Source organism: Citrus clementina, unplaced genomic scaffold (genome assembly GCF_000493195.1).
Source record: "Citrus clementina cultivar Clemenules unplaced genomic scaffold, Citrus_clementina_v1.0 scaffold_3, whole genome shotgun sequence".
Taxonomy (NCBI): Eukaryota; Viridiplantae; Streptophyta; class Magnoliopsida; order Sapindales; family Rutaceae; genus Citrus; species Citrus x clementina.
In genome coordinates, this window is record NW_006262339.1 from 48,604,960 (window position 1) to 48,622,716 (window position 17,757).

The window sequence follows — 17,757 nt, forward strand, 5'->3', positions numbered from 1 at the left end:
CAGATGTAAGAGATCGCATCAATCAGTCATTTTCTCGTGGAATGTGTAGTTTCATTTGACTCAAGAAACAAAACAATAAGAGATATGCAGTAGGCAGGTAGCACATTAAATATCAACTACAATGAATGTGTTGAAGGCAGATATTTAAAGAGATGTAAGACTCAGTGATGTATGAAAAATAATACCATACTTTTGATGCAACAATTATCTTCGGAAAGGTCTCGGTGGCTTCTCTAAAACAGCAGAAAAGAAAACCTCTCGATCATCTTTATCCCTCTTTGGAACAACGACCCATTTATGCTTCTTGTACTTCAGCATCTTAAAGACCTCCAAATAATCATTCATATCTTCCTTGGCGCAGAAGAAGCTGTCAATCCAAAGTAAACCCCCAGGCCTCAAAACTCTATCCCAATCGTATAATATGAAGTCCAGGAGCACAAAATCAATCCATCCGTCAAGAAATCTTGTCGTGTGGATCAAATCCAGGGTATTGTCAAAGAATGGAACCCGCTGATTTATTGTTATGTACAAAGGGACAAGCCCTCTTAGAGCTATCATTTCATTAAAAGGTGCCCCGAGATTAATAATTGCTGAGACTAATGTGACATTGAACTCTCTCATTCTTGCCGCAAAAGTCCCTGTTCCTATGCTGAAATCTAATCCAATTCGAATCTCGCCAGGCTTAATATCAAGCACTTCAGGTATCAAAAAGTCTGCAGTTAAATTGGTGATGGGATCTATGTCTACATTCTTAATCCATCTGGGCATTTCATGATCAGTAAGATTAAAACAATCAGCACATTTGAAGAACCCTTTATGAGTTGCATTGCTAGCAAGACAAGTGAAGTTTTTGCATCTATACTGACTCCATCGCACATTTCTATTGTCTGGAAGCTTCCACATAGACTCGTTGATGTAAAAAGGCCGGCTATAGAGCTGAGGGGCTCTTGAGAAGCATCGTCTTCTTGGTAAGGGATCACAGCCATGAACCATCAGCTTTTGAGCTAGCTTCCAGTCATCATTGCAGATTTCACCAACATCGTAATCCATGTATTCTTCAAGCTCTTTCTTCATGGAAAAACAAGTGTGGCCAATACTATTGAATGTTCCGTTAGCTCCCATGAAATTCTGTTTTCCTAATCTGTTAGGCTTGACCTTAACATACTTGCGAATCTCTTCAATCAAAAAGTAGTCAGCTGGCTCATCAGACTGTTGCTTTGGTTTTAACAGAGGATGGACAGCTTTGATTTCACTGTTATGCCAATAACCAATCCCTTCATTCAACGGCAAATATTCCTGCACTGACTCAAGAAGTCCCAGAATGTCAGCAAGAAAAGCACTGTGTCTCAACAGAGATGCTGGTGATGATGAATCCATTGGCAAATCTCTCAAGTCACTCATTTCTTTTCGAATTTTCTCCATAACAATTTGAACTGTGCCTCTGATCACTTGACTCCCATTTCTGCCTTCACTCTTGAGATCAACATTATAATTGCAGAAGGCATCAGCGACAAGAAGAGATCTGATGGAGTAGAACTTCGACAAGGTAGCAATAGAAATAAGAAGAGCAAATGTACCCAAAATAAAAATAGACGTGTGAACCCCTCTAAATGATCCTAACTTCATCAGAACATTTGGCTTCCTCATCTCTCTCTTGATTGAAAATCAACAAGAATTCACAGTTCAAATGAAAAAACAACAGTCACTCACTGTGTAATAATTCTGACAAATAATGACCCAGATATCTACAAACCTTAAAACCTACATGCAGTCAAATTAAGAAATTTACAAGAAACATTCAGTAAACATTACAGCTGTGGAAATTACCTGAAACTGGAAGCTGAGAGAATCAAGGGAGGTGAGATTAAACCAAGTAACCAAGATACCATATATTTTAACTGATGAACAAAGTTGTGGAATTGGAGATTGGATGATGTTGAGACCAGTCCCTGGAGTGGGAGCATTTTCTGAGGAAAAAGCAACCTACTGAAAATTACGGAGAGTATTCTATTTCTATAACTATTCCACAAATTTTGCAATACACTCTAGATAGCTAGTCAACGCTATCAAATATCTTAAAACTTAAATCTCTCTGTAGCCTGTATACTACATTATGTAAAAATCAATTTATTATATAGAAATATAGAGGGTATGAACTTATGAAACAGCCCAATCAATCAATAGTTCAAGTCACAGCAATCAAGGCTATCTCATTAATTGCTTTAAATCTCAGATACCATTTGTGAGATTATTATATTGAGAAAAAGTTTTCCTTTGTCTTTGCATCTGCCTGCAAATACCATTTCTTAAAGATTTCTAGGGAAACCCAGCTGATTAAACTATGCCATTGCTTGAGTTCCATTCAATGTACTCTTAAGTCTTTTGCTTGCTTCTAAAAGAAGTATAACATGCTTGAAGAATTAAGTATTGCAGACTTCAAATTATTCAAGGATTTTTGTTTTTAACAAGAATCTTCTCACATGAGACCATCTCATCCAGAATTATATATATGACCATCAATTTATGCAATCACGTATGTAGATAAATCAAATTTCAATTAAAAATTGCTGTCAAATAACAGAAAAAATAAATAAAGAAAAAGAAAACAATAAAACTGAAGTCTAGGTCCTTGATTGTCTCATTTCTAAGCTGGCAGCTTCATCTTTGTAAGCATCGGAATAAAAACAAAAGAATAATTGGAAGCAAATGGGAAAGAGGGAAAGTCATAATAGCCTTAAGGGACCGGATCCAGCTGGATCTCAATCAACTTTAACGTTTAGTTTATGATAGAATGGGAAAGGAAACTGAATTTTTTTTTCTTTTCTTAATTCACATTAATCTGTTTGTACAGACAAGCTTTGCTCAAATGAACATCAATTAACAGAGAACAGAAAATTCAAAGATTCAATTAGAAAATTAGAAATTGTCACGCAAAACAGGGCAGGAGAAATAATTCCCATGACTAAATTAATAACTCAATTTTATAACACTCTCGCTACAATCGCCTAAAAGAAAATAAAGATTTACAAATCAAACACCCCCAACAAACCAGACAGAGCAAAGCAAGGCAAAGCGATATCATCTCCTCCTTCGATCGGCAGCATATTGAGACAAAGGCACGACCTCTTGCAACGGCGTAGAAAGCGGGGTGGGCAACGGGGAGTTTCGACAAACGGGGCAGGACCCATTAAGCTTAAGCCAAGCATCAACACAACAGAGATGAAAATAGTGTCTACACTCAGGCATCATCCTTAACATCTCCAAATCCTTGTACTCACAAAGACAAATGGAACACGTCGTATTAATATTATTACTATTATTGTTACCCGAAACACTCTCTTTAGTGAACTGAAACTTGGGGTACGAATTAATAACAGCTTGATCAAGACCAACGACTAAGTTATCGTCATCTTGGTTCCGGTTCTCCTCCTGGCCGTCATCTTCAGCAACAAAAATAATACGAGGGAGAATGATTCCATCATTAGAAACACTGTTGTTATTTTCATGTGGGTTTGCGTTTGAATTATGGCTGCTGTTGTTGCGACGGCAACAAATATAAGAAGCGAGGAGGACGGTGGAGAGAAGGACTAAGAAGCCGAGAGCAATGGCGATGGAATAGCCCAGGCCTATGTTTGTGAGATAATTTGGTGAGGGAGTAGCGGGAGTGGACATTTGAAGACGGAGCTTTCGAATCCATTAAGGTGAGTGAAATTAGAGGAGCCTTTCTTTTTCTTTGGGAGAAGGTGGGTGGGTTTCCAGCTGCAGCATTTAATACTGGGTTTGCAAACAGAGGCCGTCATTTATTATGATTTGTTGTGTGAGTTGTGTGCGTGTTAAAAACAGTTTTGTTTGGTCTTTTGGTCATTTGGTAAATGGAATGGTGGGTGTGGAAGCAAATGGAATCATCTCATCTGTGATTTTTGAAGTGGCGACAGTATCGTCACAAGCTCGTAAACGTGATTTTCAATCACATTGGCGATTGCCTTTGCCAGTTTTTCTTTGGGATTTCTTCAGTATCTTTCTTTGGATTCTTGGTCAACTCTTCTACAACTTTACCGGAATGTTTTTGTTTTTGAAGTACAGCTCGATCTAAAAGACCACACAGATTTGGATGATCTCAATCTTTAGGCATTTGTAGATACCTACCAAATTAAATATGATAATTTCATGGCCGATAAGGAATAGAAAGCAATAATATTATTTTTACAAAGTTATGATTTTGTAATTTAACTTTTTAAGTATGGCAGGCAAAAAAAAAAAAACTGTTTTATAATCTACCATGATTAACGATTTTGTCTCAATACTTTGATTTAATGGCTAAAGACTTTTAGAAATAATTTTATGTCGGAAAATCTTTATGAGTGTGTGTATAATAATAATTCTTTAACGAAGACATTGTTATTTTAACAAAATAAAAATATTAACAACACAAAAATATATAATATTTAATATATTAAAATCTATATAATTTTTTTATTTTAGCGTACATCCTCGCTTTATTTTTAAAAAAAAAACTATATATATATAAAAGTTGTTTGTTCATATTCTTGGCAAAACATGAGTGTAGTGTACAATTATTTTCATATTATATGGACCACGTTCAATAATAATCAACTGCATCCAAAAGTTGATCAAATTAAGAAACGACAGTGTGTGGCCCAATGCATTATGCATATTAAAAGGAAAGCTCTTCTTTCAACTTTTGTTACATCACCCTCATGTTTCATCGATTTATGCACAAGCACTAATCGTCCTCACTAATTCGGTCAAAAGTTCACATGGATCCTGGAATATTTTGAGCTTGGTGTGATATCTGGTCAACGAATCTTTCTTTATTTCTTAAAATCAGGTTAGGTAGTTTCCAATTTCCAAATAACATGCTATTGGAAAAAAAAAAAAAAAAGTTAATATAATCATCTCCATCCATGATAGCTACTAACTGGACTACAAAATAAATTAATATAATTTTAAAAAATGAAGTAGCTCAACTTCGTCTCTACCAAGCACCAGCACAAATCTAAAAATATCTTCTTCTTCTTCTTTTATTATGTGTTTACTTATCTAATTGAGAGAATCAAATTCTAACATAAAAATATTTAGTAATATTTATTTTATTAAAATAAAAGGAAAATGAGAGAAAATATGTAGAGTTCACATATTTTTGAGTTAATAAATTAGAACTTAATTTATATGGGTAATTGTGATTCGGCTTTCATCTTCAATTAAAATATTATGGTTATATTATTATTGCTGTTATTCTTATTATTGCCATTGTTGTTATTATTATTAATAATCATCATCATCAAACATGGTCAAAATTTAAGAAAATAATTTGGAGGTATTATATGCGCATATGGGATCAAAACGATCGCATACTAATGAAAAACTTCAATCCTCTTTCACTTATTCAAAACTTAAATGTAACCGCAAAACACATATAACGCGACACCGCATGTATAGTTATGATTAAGACTAAGCAAGCATGCATGTACATATGATATGCCCAAGAGCCCAAGAGCAAGAGCCTAGAATTGAACCTTTCGCTTGCAATTGAATTGATAAATTTGCAGGCTCGTCGTATTAAGTTGGGAACTGCAGTTGAACTTTACGACAACGTGCCTCTTAAAAAGATTCAAAATATTCGCCCTTCCACCAACTCTTGTGTAGCTGTCCAAGACCAAAATACCTGACTCAATGTCCGCGCTCAAATTGGGGCTCGACATCGCCCGGTCTGTGATCAAGTCGACAGTGAGATTCATCCGCAGGGTCCGCCAAGCCCGGACTAGACCCGGTGGGCCCCTGGCTTCGCCCACCAGGTCCCCACGGTGGTATAGACCTGTGATAATGGTGTCGCCGTATTTGAAAGATGCTACGTTTGGATTTTTCACTGACATGTCTGCTATCAGTGATATGTTCACCCCAGGCTTCGGAATTGTACCGTTAACTAGTTCGAGCTTGGTGATTGTCCAGTTGTTCAATCTGATTTTGGGATTCTTGACACGAAATACAGTGAAGATTAGAATTATTAGAATCACTATTGCTAGGATGACCAAAAGGGCTGCGATGCAACAGCAGATTTTGATTGATCTTCTGCGACGGGCTTTCGCTGCCCACGAGGCCATGATGTTTTCGTCATCGCCACCGCTGCTCAGGCGATCATGATCTGCTCCCGGAGCTTTCTTCTTTTCTGCCATGCCTAGATGGCTGGAGGCTCTAGTTGGGGAGTTGGTGATGTTGGAAATTTTATGTTTCATTTCTATATATACACACTATGGAATGGTTATTTATAAGGTAAGTGGCCAGGAGAGTCTCAACTCTCAAGTCATGTACATTTTCTGGATCAGGTTTTAGTAGTGATATGTGAACTAATCAACCAAATTTTCAAGTTGTTGAATGTTGAATTATTGTGCCATTTTTCTGCTGCATAATTAACTGAAAATTTTATTTCATGTGGTGCGTAACTCATAACTGAAGTCAACAATTTCCATAATTTTAAAACTGTAAAATATCTTCATTAGCTTATGGAAATGGAATATATAATGTATTGTACGCTGAGAACAAGAATCTGTGCCCTCTATCATCTGTGGTAATCCAAGAAATTTGCAATTGTAAATCAAAGCGATGTAACAAACATCCCAGCCAATTATCCATTATTAATCATATACTAACTGCATAAGACGGAGAAAAGTATAATATTATTGCAAATTATTACTGTAAATTTTGGGAGTGCATACTGGGAGAATGAGAGCAGCAGAACTTCGTATGTAAGTACATACATAGAGAGAAGAAGATTGCAAAGAAAGTAAGAACGGTGCCGATATTCTCACAACACTTTGCACAAAACGGTGCGTTTTGTGCAAAGCATAAAAGCCACTTTTTGCTGCAAAGTTTTAACACCAAACACACACACACGTGAGAGGGGAGCAACAAAACTCACGTGCAGCAAGTCTCCTTTCTTCCTCCATTTTTCCTCATGAGATTGATCCGATCTCTCTCTCCGTCCTCCTTTCTTCCTTACGAGAGAGCTCGGGTCTCTCTCTCCGGCCTCCTTTCTCCCTCACAAGACACTCGAGTCTCTCTCTCCTGTCTCCACGCCGCTAATAGTCTCAGTTCCATCCTCTCTAACCGCGCAGCAACCATAGGATCCCTCTCTCACCCGTTTCAATTCATTACTCTAATTGAAATCTTTAACTCGTTTAGGACATTGTGCTGAATTACCTATGGATGGTGGTGGTCTTATGCTTGAGTGTTGTAAATTGGAATCAAATTATGCAAAACCTGATGCCTTTGGGAATCATGTTTATTTCAAGCTTTTATGTTGTGATTTGATTATTTGATGAAGCACTTGGAAAATGTAGTTTGCTCCCTCAAATTATTTTACTCTGTTGAATAAATTGTATTTGCCATTATTTGAAAAGAATTTAAAAAAAAATTACAGCCCCGAAACATTGAGCTTATGCTATAATTTACTCATCTCCCTCATTTATAGCACATTTATTTTCATAATTTACGCGACAATGGAGAACGGAGCAGAGACTGTTAGTGGCGTGGGGATGAGAGAGAAAAATATGAACTGTTTCGTGAGGTTTTGTGAAGTTTCATGAGGGAGAAAGAAGATGGGAGAGAGACGCTGAGTTTTGTTGCTCCTCGCACTTGTGTGTGTTTGGTGCTAAAACTTTGCAGCAAAGAGTGGCTTTTATACTTTGCACAAAACGCACCGTTTTGTGCAAAGTGTTGTGAGAACATCATTTTCCAAGTAAGAAATAAAGGAAAATTATTTGCAGCCAACTTCAACCAATGATTTTTATACACGTGATAAGATACTATCGGCCATATTATCATTTCACGGGCTGTATCTTACATAGAGTGTAAGGTGGCAAAACCCTTTGTCTTATGCATACATGGACAGCTTTTCTTAGTTTGAATTTTGATCTGAGGTTGTTACATTCCCAACGGGGTGCCAATATTGATTAGACGAATGGCAAAAAACACAAAAGTCAAACAATATTATAATATGATGGCAGTACTGTCAGTACATCATCAATTCATCGTCGTGGTATGATGAGCTGGACAAGCTTGCTACCGGCATTTCAAAAATGAAAATGGAGATGCGGGGTATCGATCCCCGTACCTCTCGCATGCTAAGCGAGCGCTCTACCATCTGAGCTACATCCCCATGCCATTGGATTCTTAACTTTTAATTTTCTTGTATGACAACTAAAATTAAGCTACGCTGCTCCTCATTCTCGGGTTCCTAGAAAGGCTCGGAGTTGAGTCGGATATGCAGACGGTCACTTGATACACTCTCTCTCTCTTTTTTTCTTTTTTATTGGTTCAAAAATTTACTGATTGGCCATTGTTGGCATCGAAGTTGTGAACATTTAACACTGAATCAAGCTATGAATATATATGTATCGGGATATATGAAGAAACTGTTAAAGAGTGTAGTTGAATTGTTAAAACATACAGAAGAAGTAAACCATCCACTTTGACAGATGTCAGATATGTGCCAGCGGGGGGAAAACAAAAAAGAGCAGAAATTTTTTTTTATCTGAGTAATACTGATTTTTTAATAATTTTTTTATTATGTATTTTTTAGTAACAGTATATAAGTAAAATTTAACGTCTTTTATTTTTTTATTTATTAATAATTAATCAATAATTAAGTGATTTATTCATAGATTAGATCATAAGAAATTTTTTATCTTAAAAAAAAACATATTTCTATCTCACTCGGAACGAAGTTCGACAAGTCGGGCTGTCGTGAAGTTATTAAGCATTTACTGGCTTTTTCAGGCCCAAACACACATCGTCTGAGGGAAACAAAACGCATTCATTAACAATAACGACCATCAGTATGACACAATAATATCACATCTCCATCAACCACCATGATTGGAATTTGGAATAAAATGAGCAAATTATATATAAATATATATATATATATACATATAAAACTAATTCTTAAAAAAATCAGTGAGCGTAGGGAGTTTGACCTCGCCCTGGGTGGAAAGAGGAATAGTGAAGTTGCCAATGAGAGGAAGGTCAATAATGAGACCCACTTCGAGTAGATAATCAATGTCCCAGTCCCTTGCAATATCTTTGACCAAGCTCACAAGTACGCTATGGGGCACCTTCACTGGCACATTCAGCACTGTTTTGTCATTGCCTTTTATTGACCCAGGGTCCGGAATTGTTCCTGTGGCTATCACCCTGATTGATGACCCAAAACCAAAAACCGAGCCACATCATTTGCATTCACACACCCACCCACCCACCATTTGTTAATTACTCTATAAAATGTAAATTATATATTCATATGCATTGAAATCGAAACGTTTACGTATTATATAGAAGACATACACGCGTACGGGTATCATTTAATTGATCTGCAGATGGAGAATAGAACAAACCTGCCATCGCTTTTGAGGACATAGGAGATCTCACAAATGGGAATTGAATGGCTGTAAGGATTATCAATAGAGACATCGGCCAAATAATCCACGCCTTCACGACTCACGCCCTTGAGACGAAATTTGGAGAGGCTGGCCTCCGGCTTCCTCATATTCGTCACCTTGTCCGTCACATAGTTCTTTGCCTTGTCCACCAACTGCGCCATTTTATCCACACATAATAAATCACCAATTAATAAATACGTATATGTTTGATGAGCACACGCGAGAATATTTCTGCCACTCAGGCACTTAAGACTTTCGTTCATGAAAGAGGAATTTGGGTTGAGAATGAGCAGTGATTAGGGACGAATAGTTTATTTCCATGTTTCAAGTTTTAATATTTCATAACGTGCAGCATCAATCAAAATCATGCCTTCAAATAAAATTTTCTTAAAACTCAGGAAAGCTGAATTGAGGAACTTACCCCCCTTGACATTTTTCACAATTACCGAGAGGAAGGAAAAATCACGATCGATTTTGATCACTGAAGAGAGAACGCGTTTGGCAATTGGCCGAGTTGCTTCTCTTTCTCGCGATGATCCTCTTTTGATGCTATTCTTTGGTCAATTTTCACCTATTTTTAGCTACTTTTTTTACGCTTTTGTCAAATTACTACTGACTCGTATATTTTTACGAAGAATATTCTTTCATTGGAATTATCCATTTCGGACGGCATTATCAAGTAATTATCTATACTCATCATATACGGAACAATTAATAAGATATACATTTTAAGTTATAGATACATGTGTATAATCGTTTAAGCTATAAGAAAATGTATGTCTATTATCGTTGAATAATCTAAGCATACATAATCAACATTGCAGCACTACGATTTGGAGAATGGCCGGACTGCTAGCTTTTAATGCTAAGTACCATCTATATGGGATCTGTTCCAAATTTGAGTAAAAATTGGTTGTATTACAAAATATTCGATAGTGAATTCTAACTCAAAATATCGAGACCGCATCAGTAAATAATTTTTTTTTTTTAAAAAAAAAAAAGAAGAAAGAAGAAGAGTCCTGCCACAGCCTTATCCCAGTAACATCGCATGTATATTTGAAAAAAAAAAAAAAAAATTCTGCGGCACTTCAATTTTAGAAAGTCCTCATTAACTTTTCGTTATTGGGTCCAGCTATTTATATCAAAGCTAATATACTTTCGTTTCAATAATAATTAAAGATTTTTTTAAAATTTTTTTAGTGGGATACTACAAAACAATTATTATGTTTACTTCAAGAATTCAATGGGAACTATCATCAATATAATTACAATACAGCTCCTAATTAACTCTTACTAAAGTGATAGCTCACAAATTTCTTTCGAAAAAATAATGGTTCTATCACATCCAAATATCTATAAAAATGTATATTTAGAAGGAGAAAAGAGTTTACTGGGACTCAAACCTAAACTTACAAGTTTAACTTATCAATAAATAATCAAGCATTATCGTCTGTAGATCATTATACCATAGACAAACATGCTTACCTAAATTTTATTAGGTAAATTTTAGATTTTTTTTTTTAACTAATGAATGGAAATTGGAAAGAGAGGATAATATAACTTGATCATTTCTAAAAGGGATAACTGAAAGCAAGGGACGAGGATAAAATTCTCTGTTTAAATTCAAACAAATATAAATAAATAAAACCCAAGGTATGCAATTTCAATTCGTGAAGATAACTTACGTGTTACCGACAAAGAGATTTACAAAAGCTTATCATATGATATCAACATTAATACATATTCGTCCATGTACAGAAAGTCCACAAACTAAACACAAGTACAACATTACAGGAGGTATATAACTAGATGGTCAATCAACGTCAAGTAATTAAAGTAACAGAGAAGGATTCTGCTAGCTAGATAGTAGATATGTTGTTGACATATAATTTACATGTAATTAATATATAAATTAGGTTACAATGGATGGATGGGAACAATATTAAAATTAGAAGCGAGCAAGGAACTGCATTTGCTTGAGAAGAGGAGTTAGGGTTTCCATGAGCTTCTCGCAAGGATGGTTGTGGATTCCCTCATAAGTTGTGACCACGATGCTGGTGTCTTTTGATAGCCTTTGGACCTGTTTCTTCACGTTGCATGTGTGATGCGTGCACCGGTAGTAGCTCCTTTGATTTGGCCATGTTTTATATTGATTTTGCAAAATCATAGATTGGTAAGCATATGCATACAAAACATATATAATTTTACAGAATGTAAAAGAGAAATTTAGATATAATTTCCACCCATAAATAAAAAAAATATGATGCCATTATAAGGGCAAAGTAGGTTAAACTTTTTACTTTAAATTTTGAGCCATTGATCTCAATCAATCTAAGGATAAATATTGAAAGTCAAAGTAATATCTAACGATACCAACTCGTCATCATTGGATTATATTACATAAAACCAATGGTTTAAAAGTGTCAAAATTATAATTCAAATTATATGTACTGCCTGTATTCCAATGCTACATGTCATTAATCTATTATTAGATGATAAGTTTCATAATTTTTAAAATTAATATTATACCATTAAATAGATGAAAATATCTTATTAGTTGAGATACAAATGTTAGAATCACTAACATGACTCTTATGTATAAATATACCGTGAATGAATGATTCTTCTGTTTATACAACTGCTAAACTATCAAATTCTAGGCAAAAAAAAAAAAAAAAAAAAAACACAATTTACTGGCTAGTATCCTTTTTGCCTCTCATAAATTTCTATGTATATATTTACCAAAACTATGAATTAATAAATTCAACAACCTTCTACCATATATGGTTCGACATCATGACAGGGAATATCGACTTCTCTGTACGAAATTGCCTCAATTATTAGGTTATCTACTTTCCAAACCTAAAGAGATGGAATGAAGAAAGATGTTGATCACTTATCACCCCTCTCAATCATGAAAAATATAGCCCGTCCAAGCCCTAAGAATTATCATGTCTATGTACCTACAAGACCTACTAGCCCAATTATTTATTTTTAATTATTATTTTGTTCTTGAGATCAAATCTTTAAATATTCCCATCCATATCTTGACCGATATCCGAAGAATTTCCCTCTCTCTCTTTCTTTTTGATCTGTGTAGGAGCAATTAACACTAGATTTTGCAACATTGCAACCACGTTAATAATATATTTCCATTAAATTATCAACTTCAACTTCAGCGGTTCTCAGTAGGTCAGATCATAACCGAACCCTAGGGAAGCGAAATTATATACACATGCATGTTAGTATGCATGGTTGAGAACTTTGAATTAAAACAAAGTCATCCTACAAAATAAAATTTGCCTGTACAATAATTGTTTAATAAAGATTTTTCACGTAAGAATTAAGAACATGTGGCACGCATAATTTTATAAATCGTGTGTGTGTGTGTGTGTAAATAATGAAGACTGCGCGCGGCTGGCTCACCTGGGATATAAGCTGTTCTTGACAGCTTTCTGACCATATTTTCTCCAACGGTATCCATCGTCAAGAATATCATCGGCACTTCTAGTCTGAAAAGCGAACCTAGGCCGTGTGGCCTTCTTCATCCTAGACCCTTTCCTTTTATTCTCTTTACAACCCTGATCTTGTTGATCACGACCTCCGCCATTTTCAGGGTTAAGATGACTAGTACTTTCCATCATATTGTGATCAGTTGACTGAGCAGAAAGAAGGCTAACCCAATCAATCTCCGGAAGAACTTGAGGCTCTAGAGTAGCTGGTTGCATCGACGAAGACGGGATTGAGGGTGTGAATAAGTAATTAGTCTGTGGCGACATTGGAGATGACACCGGCTGTGGTTCTCGTCCTTCCATGTTAGTTAAAAATTAATTGAGAGAGAGGAAGTGGCCAAATGTAGGATATTGCAGGTTTTTAAAGAAACAAAAGTGTTGGAGGGTAGAAGAGGTTAGGCAGGCACCCACAGAGAGATCTCTAGACGGACTCAAGTGTAATTGTTGGCTTTTGTGCTTGTTTAATTAATTAAAAAGAGACTCTCTCTCTCTCTCTCTCTCTCTCTGTATGTGTGTGTCTCTGAGTCTTGTTATTTCCCTGCTCTCTTAAGTTGCACCCAAAGGGTAAAGCCAACTATATCTCACCTACTTCTGTTCAACTGCCCTTTAAGCAAAAAGGAAACGTACCCAACATGCATCGTTATCACCAATGTGTGTGTGCATGCGGCTATCATTTTGCTCTATATGGATAGTCCTTTTCTCCTCATACTGAGAAGGACGGTAGCAGAGCCTTCATTACAACCTCATTAATTAGGACACATGTTTAAAAGTGCATCAAAAATATTGTTTTAATCGATATGCAAGGATACTGTTCACCAACCGATTACATGACCGGGTTTTACCATCACTAGGACTATTGGTGTTGGCTTTCTGAATTATTATTATTAATAAATGAGCACTAGATATCTTGCTTCGTGGTAATGAGTCACCGCCTAAAATCAAAATTGCATATTATTGTATTGTAAAATTGTTTAAAGAATAGACGGCGCCGATTGAAAGATCAGGGCGACACATTGAATTCTCGTCTCATGGCAACGAGTTCATTGTTTTTTAAAAATCTTTCATTTGGGAACTTTGACCAATAATACGTACCCCTTTGGATAAGGCCTGCAGATCAGAATGAATCAATGAACAAAAATCTTATATCTACTTGCCAATCAATCGAAAAGTTTTATCTGTATACTCCAGTTGCCCTTTCTAGGTGCTCTAATCCCTAATTTCCAAACACGTGCTTTGTTCAATTGCCTTTTGAGAGATATGATTAGGTCACCCGCAATGACTTCCGGATATAAAATTTGTATAATTTATTTGATTCTAGAGCAAAGTGACCGGAACACCACTCTAATAGCGAACGAAGGCGACACGCAATCTAGCATTCCAGCAACCACCCAAAGTACTTGTTAGTTCAGTAGATACTAGTGAGCAATATGATTTACCTGCATACGTGTTCGATTTAGTCGCAACAAAATTGGAATCTGGAAAATTCTTATTGCATAAGAAAATTTGGTAACAGTCCAAAATCAGGACAAAAATTCCTGGTACCCCGCGGTCCCAACAAAAGGTACAGTTTTTAACCACTGAATAATGCTCTCCTATTGGTAAACTACTGCATAATTTTCAGTGCAATTTGAATTTCTCATCTAGATGGTCAAAAATTCATCCACTGGGGATAATTGGTTCAGAAAGCAATAAGGTGTGGCATGCACGGAAGTCAAATAGGACTTGTGCATCAGCTGATGATCATCTTGTTAAGAAATTCAGCGCTCTCAGGAAAATACTCCATGAGTTCATCCTTGGTCACCCAAACAAAATCCTCACACTTGCCAATTGTAAACTTGTTGCTCGCAATCACTTGAGACTTGAAGAAGAATTGCTGGCAAAAAGAAAGGGATCAACAGAGTGAATAACAATCACACACACTTACATTAAGACAACAGCATAAAATAAAGTTATCTGTGAAAAATGAAGTGCATAATTTATATACGGAAGAAAATAAAGTATTATTTCTCTTGAAATATATAAAAAGCACCAAGTATACCTTATATGATGGAACGTCTGGCATCTTTTCTGCAGGCTGCATTACCATATGACCCATGGGAGCATTTCCGACAAAATAAGTGTGGGAAAGGTCACCCAGTACAGATTGTAATGCACACTCTGCACACTGCAAACATTTGATAAGAATTTATATGATTAGAAGAAGGATGAGAAGGTGGAGGAGAAGAAGAATCACCTTGCGCAAACTCTCCTCAGACTCATAAACTTTTTCTGGAAAATGCCAGATAGGCTTCCCACCAGGAGCTCCAAAAGTTTCGCCATAGAGAATAAGGTACAGTCTTCTGTCAAGTGCTCTCTGTAATGACCTTAAGAACACAAATAAAAATAATTATAATAACACTAATAAAAACATTAAATTTAATGTAATTCCTGCATAAACGCAATCATGCAGTTACTCGAATGCAATACAACATCAATAACATAAAACTTCTTCTTTTGTAAAATGAGATTTTATGATAAGTTTTAAGCCATGAAAGTTTGCTTGTGAGGATTTTTAAAAAGTTTTGGACTTGAGTTGTATCAAACCATAATGAGGTCGATAAAATTCACCCGATTCAATGTACATAATAGAACTTCTTACTTTCTATCATTTGTTTTGTCAGTTTCAGTAATCCGAGGAGCTGGTACGTATTCCATTTGGTAGTCGCCTTTTCCTCTGTTACAGAAGTGTCACAAAAGATCAATACATAACAATCAAAACTTCATCTGCACTTGTCTTTCACTGCATTTGTAAGTGAAACATTTGTGAAAGAGAGAGAAACAAACAGAATTATACATTTCATTCAATAAATCAGGGCTTAGCAATGAAATTAAAAATGAGTCGTTACATAAATAATCACAGTAATAAGATTTTGAATGTCAAATGCACATGCTTGTTGATATTAAAAATGCAAAATTGAACAACAAATTACAAAGATATTTCCTAAAAGCAGAATTGCTTAAATGAGCCTGATATGACAGACCGAAAGAGAGCATCATGTCTCAGAAAATGCTACTCAAACCCAAGAGCTCTCTAGAACGATAACGTCAACATGAAGTTACAAATTTGTAATCAATGCACCGACCAAAAGAAAGTATCATGACTCAGAAAAGGCTACTCAAACCCAAGAGCTCTATAGAATGATAATGTCAACATGAAGTTACAAATTTGTAACTAATGCTTCTGCCTCATGCCCATGCACCATAATTACAATATTTTCTTTAAGATCCAACTTCTACAACAACTCTCAACAGTCCAAGCAGAAGGGAAATTTTTTTTTTTTTTCCAAAAACACAATCATCAGAGATAAATAAGTGAACATGAATAAAAGGAGGTCACAATTAGATATCCAAGATACTAGGACATTAACTGACATGCTTTGGGCATGTAAAACAACTTAAGGTCCAACCCCATGCAAAATATTCTAAGATAAAACAAATAGCTAAAGATAACCTCACTAAGAACAAGAACATAAGAGGACGTAAAGCAGCTTACCTAGAATTAGACTTGTCTAAAAATTCATCAGGATATCTGCGTCTGTATTGCTGTCTCCATCGAAACCTGGAACCCACCAGCCCCAAACCGAATACATGAGCAATCAAACCACACTACACAAGATGAGGAAAAAGAAATCCAGTATTGTGATTAAAAATAATAATTTTTGAAGCTGCGGAACCAGAAGAGAAAGGGAAAATATGATCATATGTTATCAGTCATTTTATTTTAAATATTTATAAAGCAAAGGCATAAAATGTAAAAGGTTCAGCTTTTCCCATGTCCCAGATGACAAACTATCGAGTTTACAGAAAACGGAAAAAAGAGGGAAATTTAATTCCCATTCTATAACTAAAGCGCAACCAAACAATATTCACAAAAGAAGAAGAAGAAGAAGAAGCTGCACGCAATGAAGCAAATAATGTATGAGGCATCTATGATTTTTTTCATTTAAAATTTTATTAGCAAGTGAAAAAAGAAAACTGACGAGAACTCCTGAAATGCGTAAACCACAGGGTCAATTTTCGGAATAACAACAGGCAATCTCTCGAACAGAACGGACGCAACGATTTTCTCTGAGTTAGTACTAAACCCTCGAGTTGCCGTGAGAGGCCGAACCAACGACGTTAACGATCTCCGCATTTTCGAATTTCGACCTACAGAGAGCAACATCCAAATTCTAAATACAGTTAAATAATTAATTTAAGCCAAAAATATAGCACACATTGCGAGCAAGAAGGAAAAGAGATTGTACAGCTGATTAATTACTGTTAAAATTTCATTAATAGAGGGAAGCCTGCTTAAACCCTAAACGAGTAGTGAAGACTGAAGACTGAAGATCACGATCAGAGAGGAACAGAGTGATGCGTTACCAGAAACCGGCTGAGGCGGTGGTTGAGTTGAGGGTTTCTTCCACTTTCTTGTATTTTTCTATTTCGTACCTTTTTTAATTCCATCGCCAACCCGGACTTGTCGGTTTTTATAATGATGGCGATAAATGTCGAAAATGCCACTGGAGAAACTTTACTATTACAGGTGGCTTTCAGTTTGTGGTTATGTGATTTTTTGGCCTTCAAAATATTTTGCCAAATTTTTGATCTTTTGAGCCAAATTGTCGAGTATCCCTGTCCACAATTGACCCACTTTATATGAGATGCAAGCACGTGAACTAGGATCAAGTTTTAAAGCGCTTAGAAAAGGTTCCTAGGAGAAACTTAAGAGCTCACTTGATAGTGAATCTGAAAAATCGAGACAT

At 35.9% G+C, this 17,757-nt stretch overlaps 6 protein-coding genes and 1 non-coding gene across 10 annotated transcripts; all 7 read right to left on the bottom strand.

Annotated features, from left to right (window-relative positions):
- Window positions 1-30: 30 nt before the first annotated feature.
- Window positions 31-1,981, bottom strand: LOC18046415. The gene is made up of 2 exons (XM_006444873.2): window positions 1,828-1,981; window positions 31-1,653 (listed from the first exon to the last, which is right to left on the bottom strand). Exon 2 carries the CDS (start codon window positions 1,645-1,647, stop codon window positions 205-207), a length of 1,443 nt encoding a protein of 480 aa, XP_006444936.1. The 5' UTR covers window positions 1,648-1,653; window positions 1,828-1,981; the 3' UTR covers window positions 31-204.
- Window positions 1,982-2,911: 930 nt separating this feature from the next.
- On the bottom strand, window positions 2,912-4,129 carry LOC112099854 (RING-H2 finger protein ATL67). Its single transcript, XM_024187353.1, has one exon. The coding sequence runs from the start codon at window positions 3,670-3,672 to the stop codon at window positions 3,079-3,081; it is 594 nt and encodes a 197-aa protein (XP_024043121.1). The 5' UTR covers window positions 3,673-4,129; the 3' UTR covers window positions 2,912-3,078.
- Window positions 4,130-5,381: 1,252 nt separating this feature from the next.
- On the bottom strand, window positions 5,382-6,326 carry LOC18046416. The gene has a single exon (XM_024189313.1). It carries the CDS (start codon window positions 6,252-6,254, stop codon window positions 5,526-5,528), a length of 729 nt encoding a protein of 242 aa, XP_024045081.1. The 5' UTR covers window positions 6,255-6,326; the 3' UTR covers window positions 5,382-5,525.
- Window positions 6,327-8,103: 1,777 nt separating this feature from the next.
- TRNAA-AGC lies at window positions 8,104-8,176 on the bottom strand. Its single transcript has one exon. It is a non-coding gene; the product is annotated as a tRNA-Ala (tRNA).
- Window positions 8,177-8,957: 781 nt separating this feature from the next.
- On the bottom strand, window positions 8,958-9,964 carry LOC18046417 (desiccation protectant protein Lea14 homolog). The gene is made up of 3 exons (XM_006444875.2): window positions 9,880-9,964; window positions 9,414-9,610; window positions 8,958-9,213 (listed from the first exon to the last, which is right to left on the bottom strand). Exons 1-3 carry the CDS (start codon window positions 9,889-9,891, stop codon window positions 8,958-8,960), a joined length of 465 nt encoding a protein of 154 aa, XP_006444938.2. The 5' UTR covers window positions 9,892-9,964.
- A 1,291-nt stretch (window positions 9,965-11,255) lies between these two features.
- Window positions 11,256-13,444, bottom strand: LOC18046418 (probable WRKY transcription factor 43). The gene is made up of 2 exons (XM_006444876.2): window positions 12,885-13,444; window positions 11,256-11,584 (listed from the first exon to the last, which is right to left on the bottom strand). The coding sequence occupies exons 1-2, from the start codon at window positions 13,271-13,273 to the stop codon at window positions 11,407-11,409; spliced, it is 567 nt and encodes a 188-aa protein (XP_006444939.1). The 5' UTR covers window positions 13,274-13,444; the 3' UTR covers window positions 11,256-11,406.
- A 991-nt stretch (window positions 13,445-14,435) lies between these two features.
- On the bottom strand, window positions 14,436-17,679 carry LOC18046419 (39S ribosomal protein L46, mitochondrial). 4 transcript variants are annotated; one of them, XM_006444882.2, is made up of 7 exons: window positions 17,375-17,679; window positions 16,990-17,158; window positions 16,503-16,568; window positions 15,609-15,683; window positions 15,204-15,333; window positions 15,009-15,134; window positions 14,436-14,843 (listed from the first exon to the last, which is right to left on the bottom strand). In XM_006444882.2, the coding sequence occupies exons 2-7, from the start codon at window positions 17,142-17,144 to the stop codon at window positions 14,700-14,702; spliced, it is 696 nt and encodes a 231-aa protein (XP_006444945.1). In that variant the 5' UTR covers window positions 17,145-17,158; window positions 17,375-17,679; the 3' UTR covers window positions 14,436-14,699. The 4 variants fall into 4 exon arrangements, with proteins under 4 accessions (XP_006444945.1, XP_006444941.1, XP_024044445.1 ...); XM_006444878.2 differs by having other exon boundaries at window positions 17,271-17,679; XM_024188677.1 differs by having other exon boundaries at window positions 16,990-17,181; window positions 17,271-17,679.
- Between the last annotated feature and the right edge of the window lie 78 nt (window positions 17,680-17,757).

Bases quoted from the DNA above. Each gene is read 5' to 3' on its own strand.
- LOC18046415 (XM_006444873.2), bottom strand. From the start codon at position 1,647: ATGAGGAAGCCAAATGTTCTGATGAAGTTAGGATCATTTAGAGGGGTT.
- LOC112099854 (XM_024187353.1), bottom strand. From the start codon at position 3,672: ATGTCCACTCCCGCTACTCCCTCACCAAATTATCTCACAAACATAGGC.
- LOC18046416 (XM_024189313.1), bottom strand. From the start codon at position 6,254: ATGAAACATAAAATTTCCAACATCACCAACTCCCCAACTAGAGCCTCC.
- LOC18046417 (XM_006444875.2), bottom strand. The intron at 9,214-9,413 runs GTTTGTTCTATT...GTCATCAATCAG, and splicing joins GTCCTCAAAAGCGATGGCAG to GGTGATAGCCACAGGAACAA.
- LOC18046418 (XM_006444876.2), bottom strand. From the start codon at position 13,273: ATGGAAGGACGAGAACCACAGCCGGTGTCATCTCCAATGTCGCCACAG. The intron at 11,585-12,884 runs GTGAGCCAGCCG...GCCAAATCAAAG, and splicing joins AAGAACAGCTTATATCCCAG to GAGCTACTACCGGTGCACGC.
- LOC18046419 (XM_024188677.1), bottom strand. From the start codon at position 17,174: ATGTTGCTCTCTGTAGGTCGAAATTCGAAAATGCGGAGATCGTTAACG. The intron at 15,684-16,502 runs GTAAGCTGCTTT...CTTCTGTAACAG, and splicing joins TTAGACAAGTCTAATTCTAG to AGGAAAAGGCGACTACCAAA. The intron at 14,844-15,008 runs GTATACTTGGTG...TCTTTTTGCCAG, and splicing joins CAGACGTTCCATCATATAAG to CAATTCTTCTTCAAGTCTCA.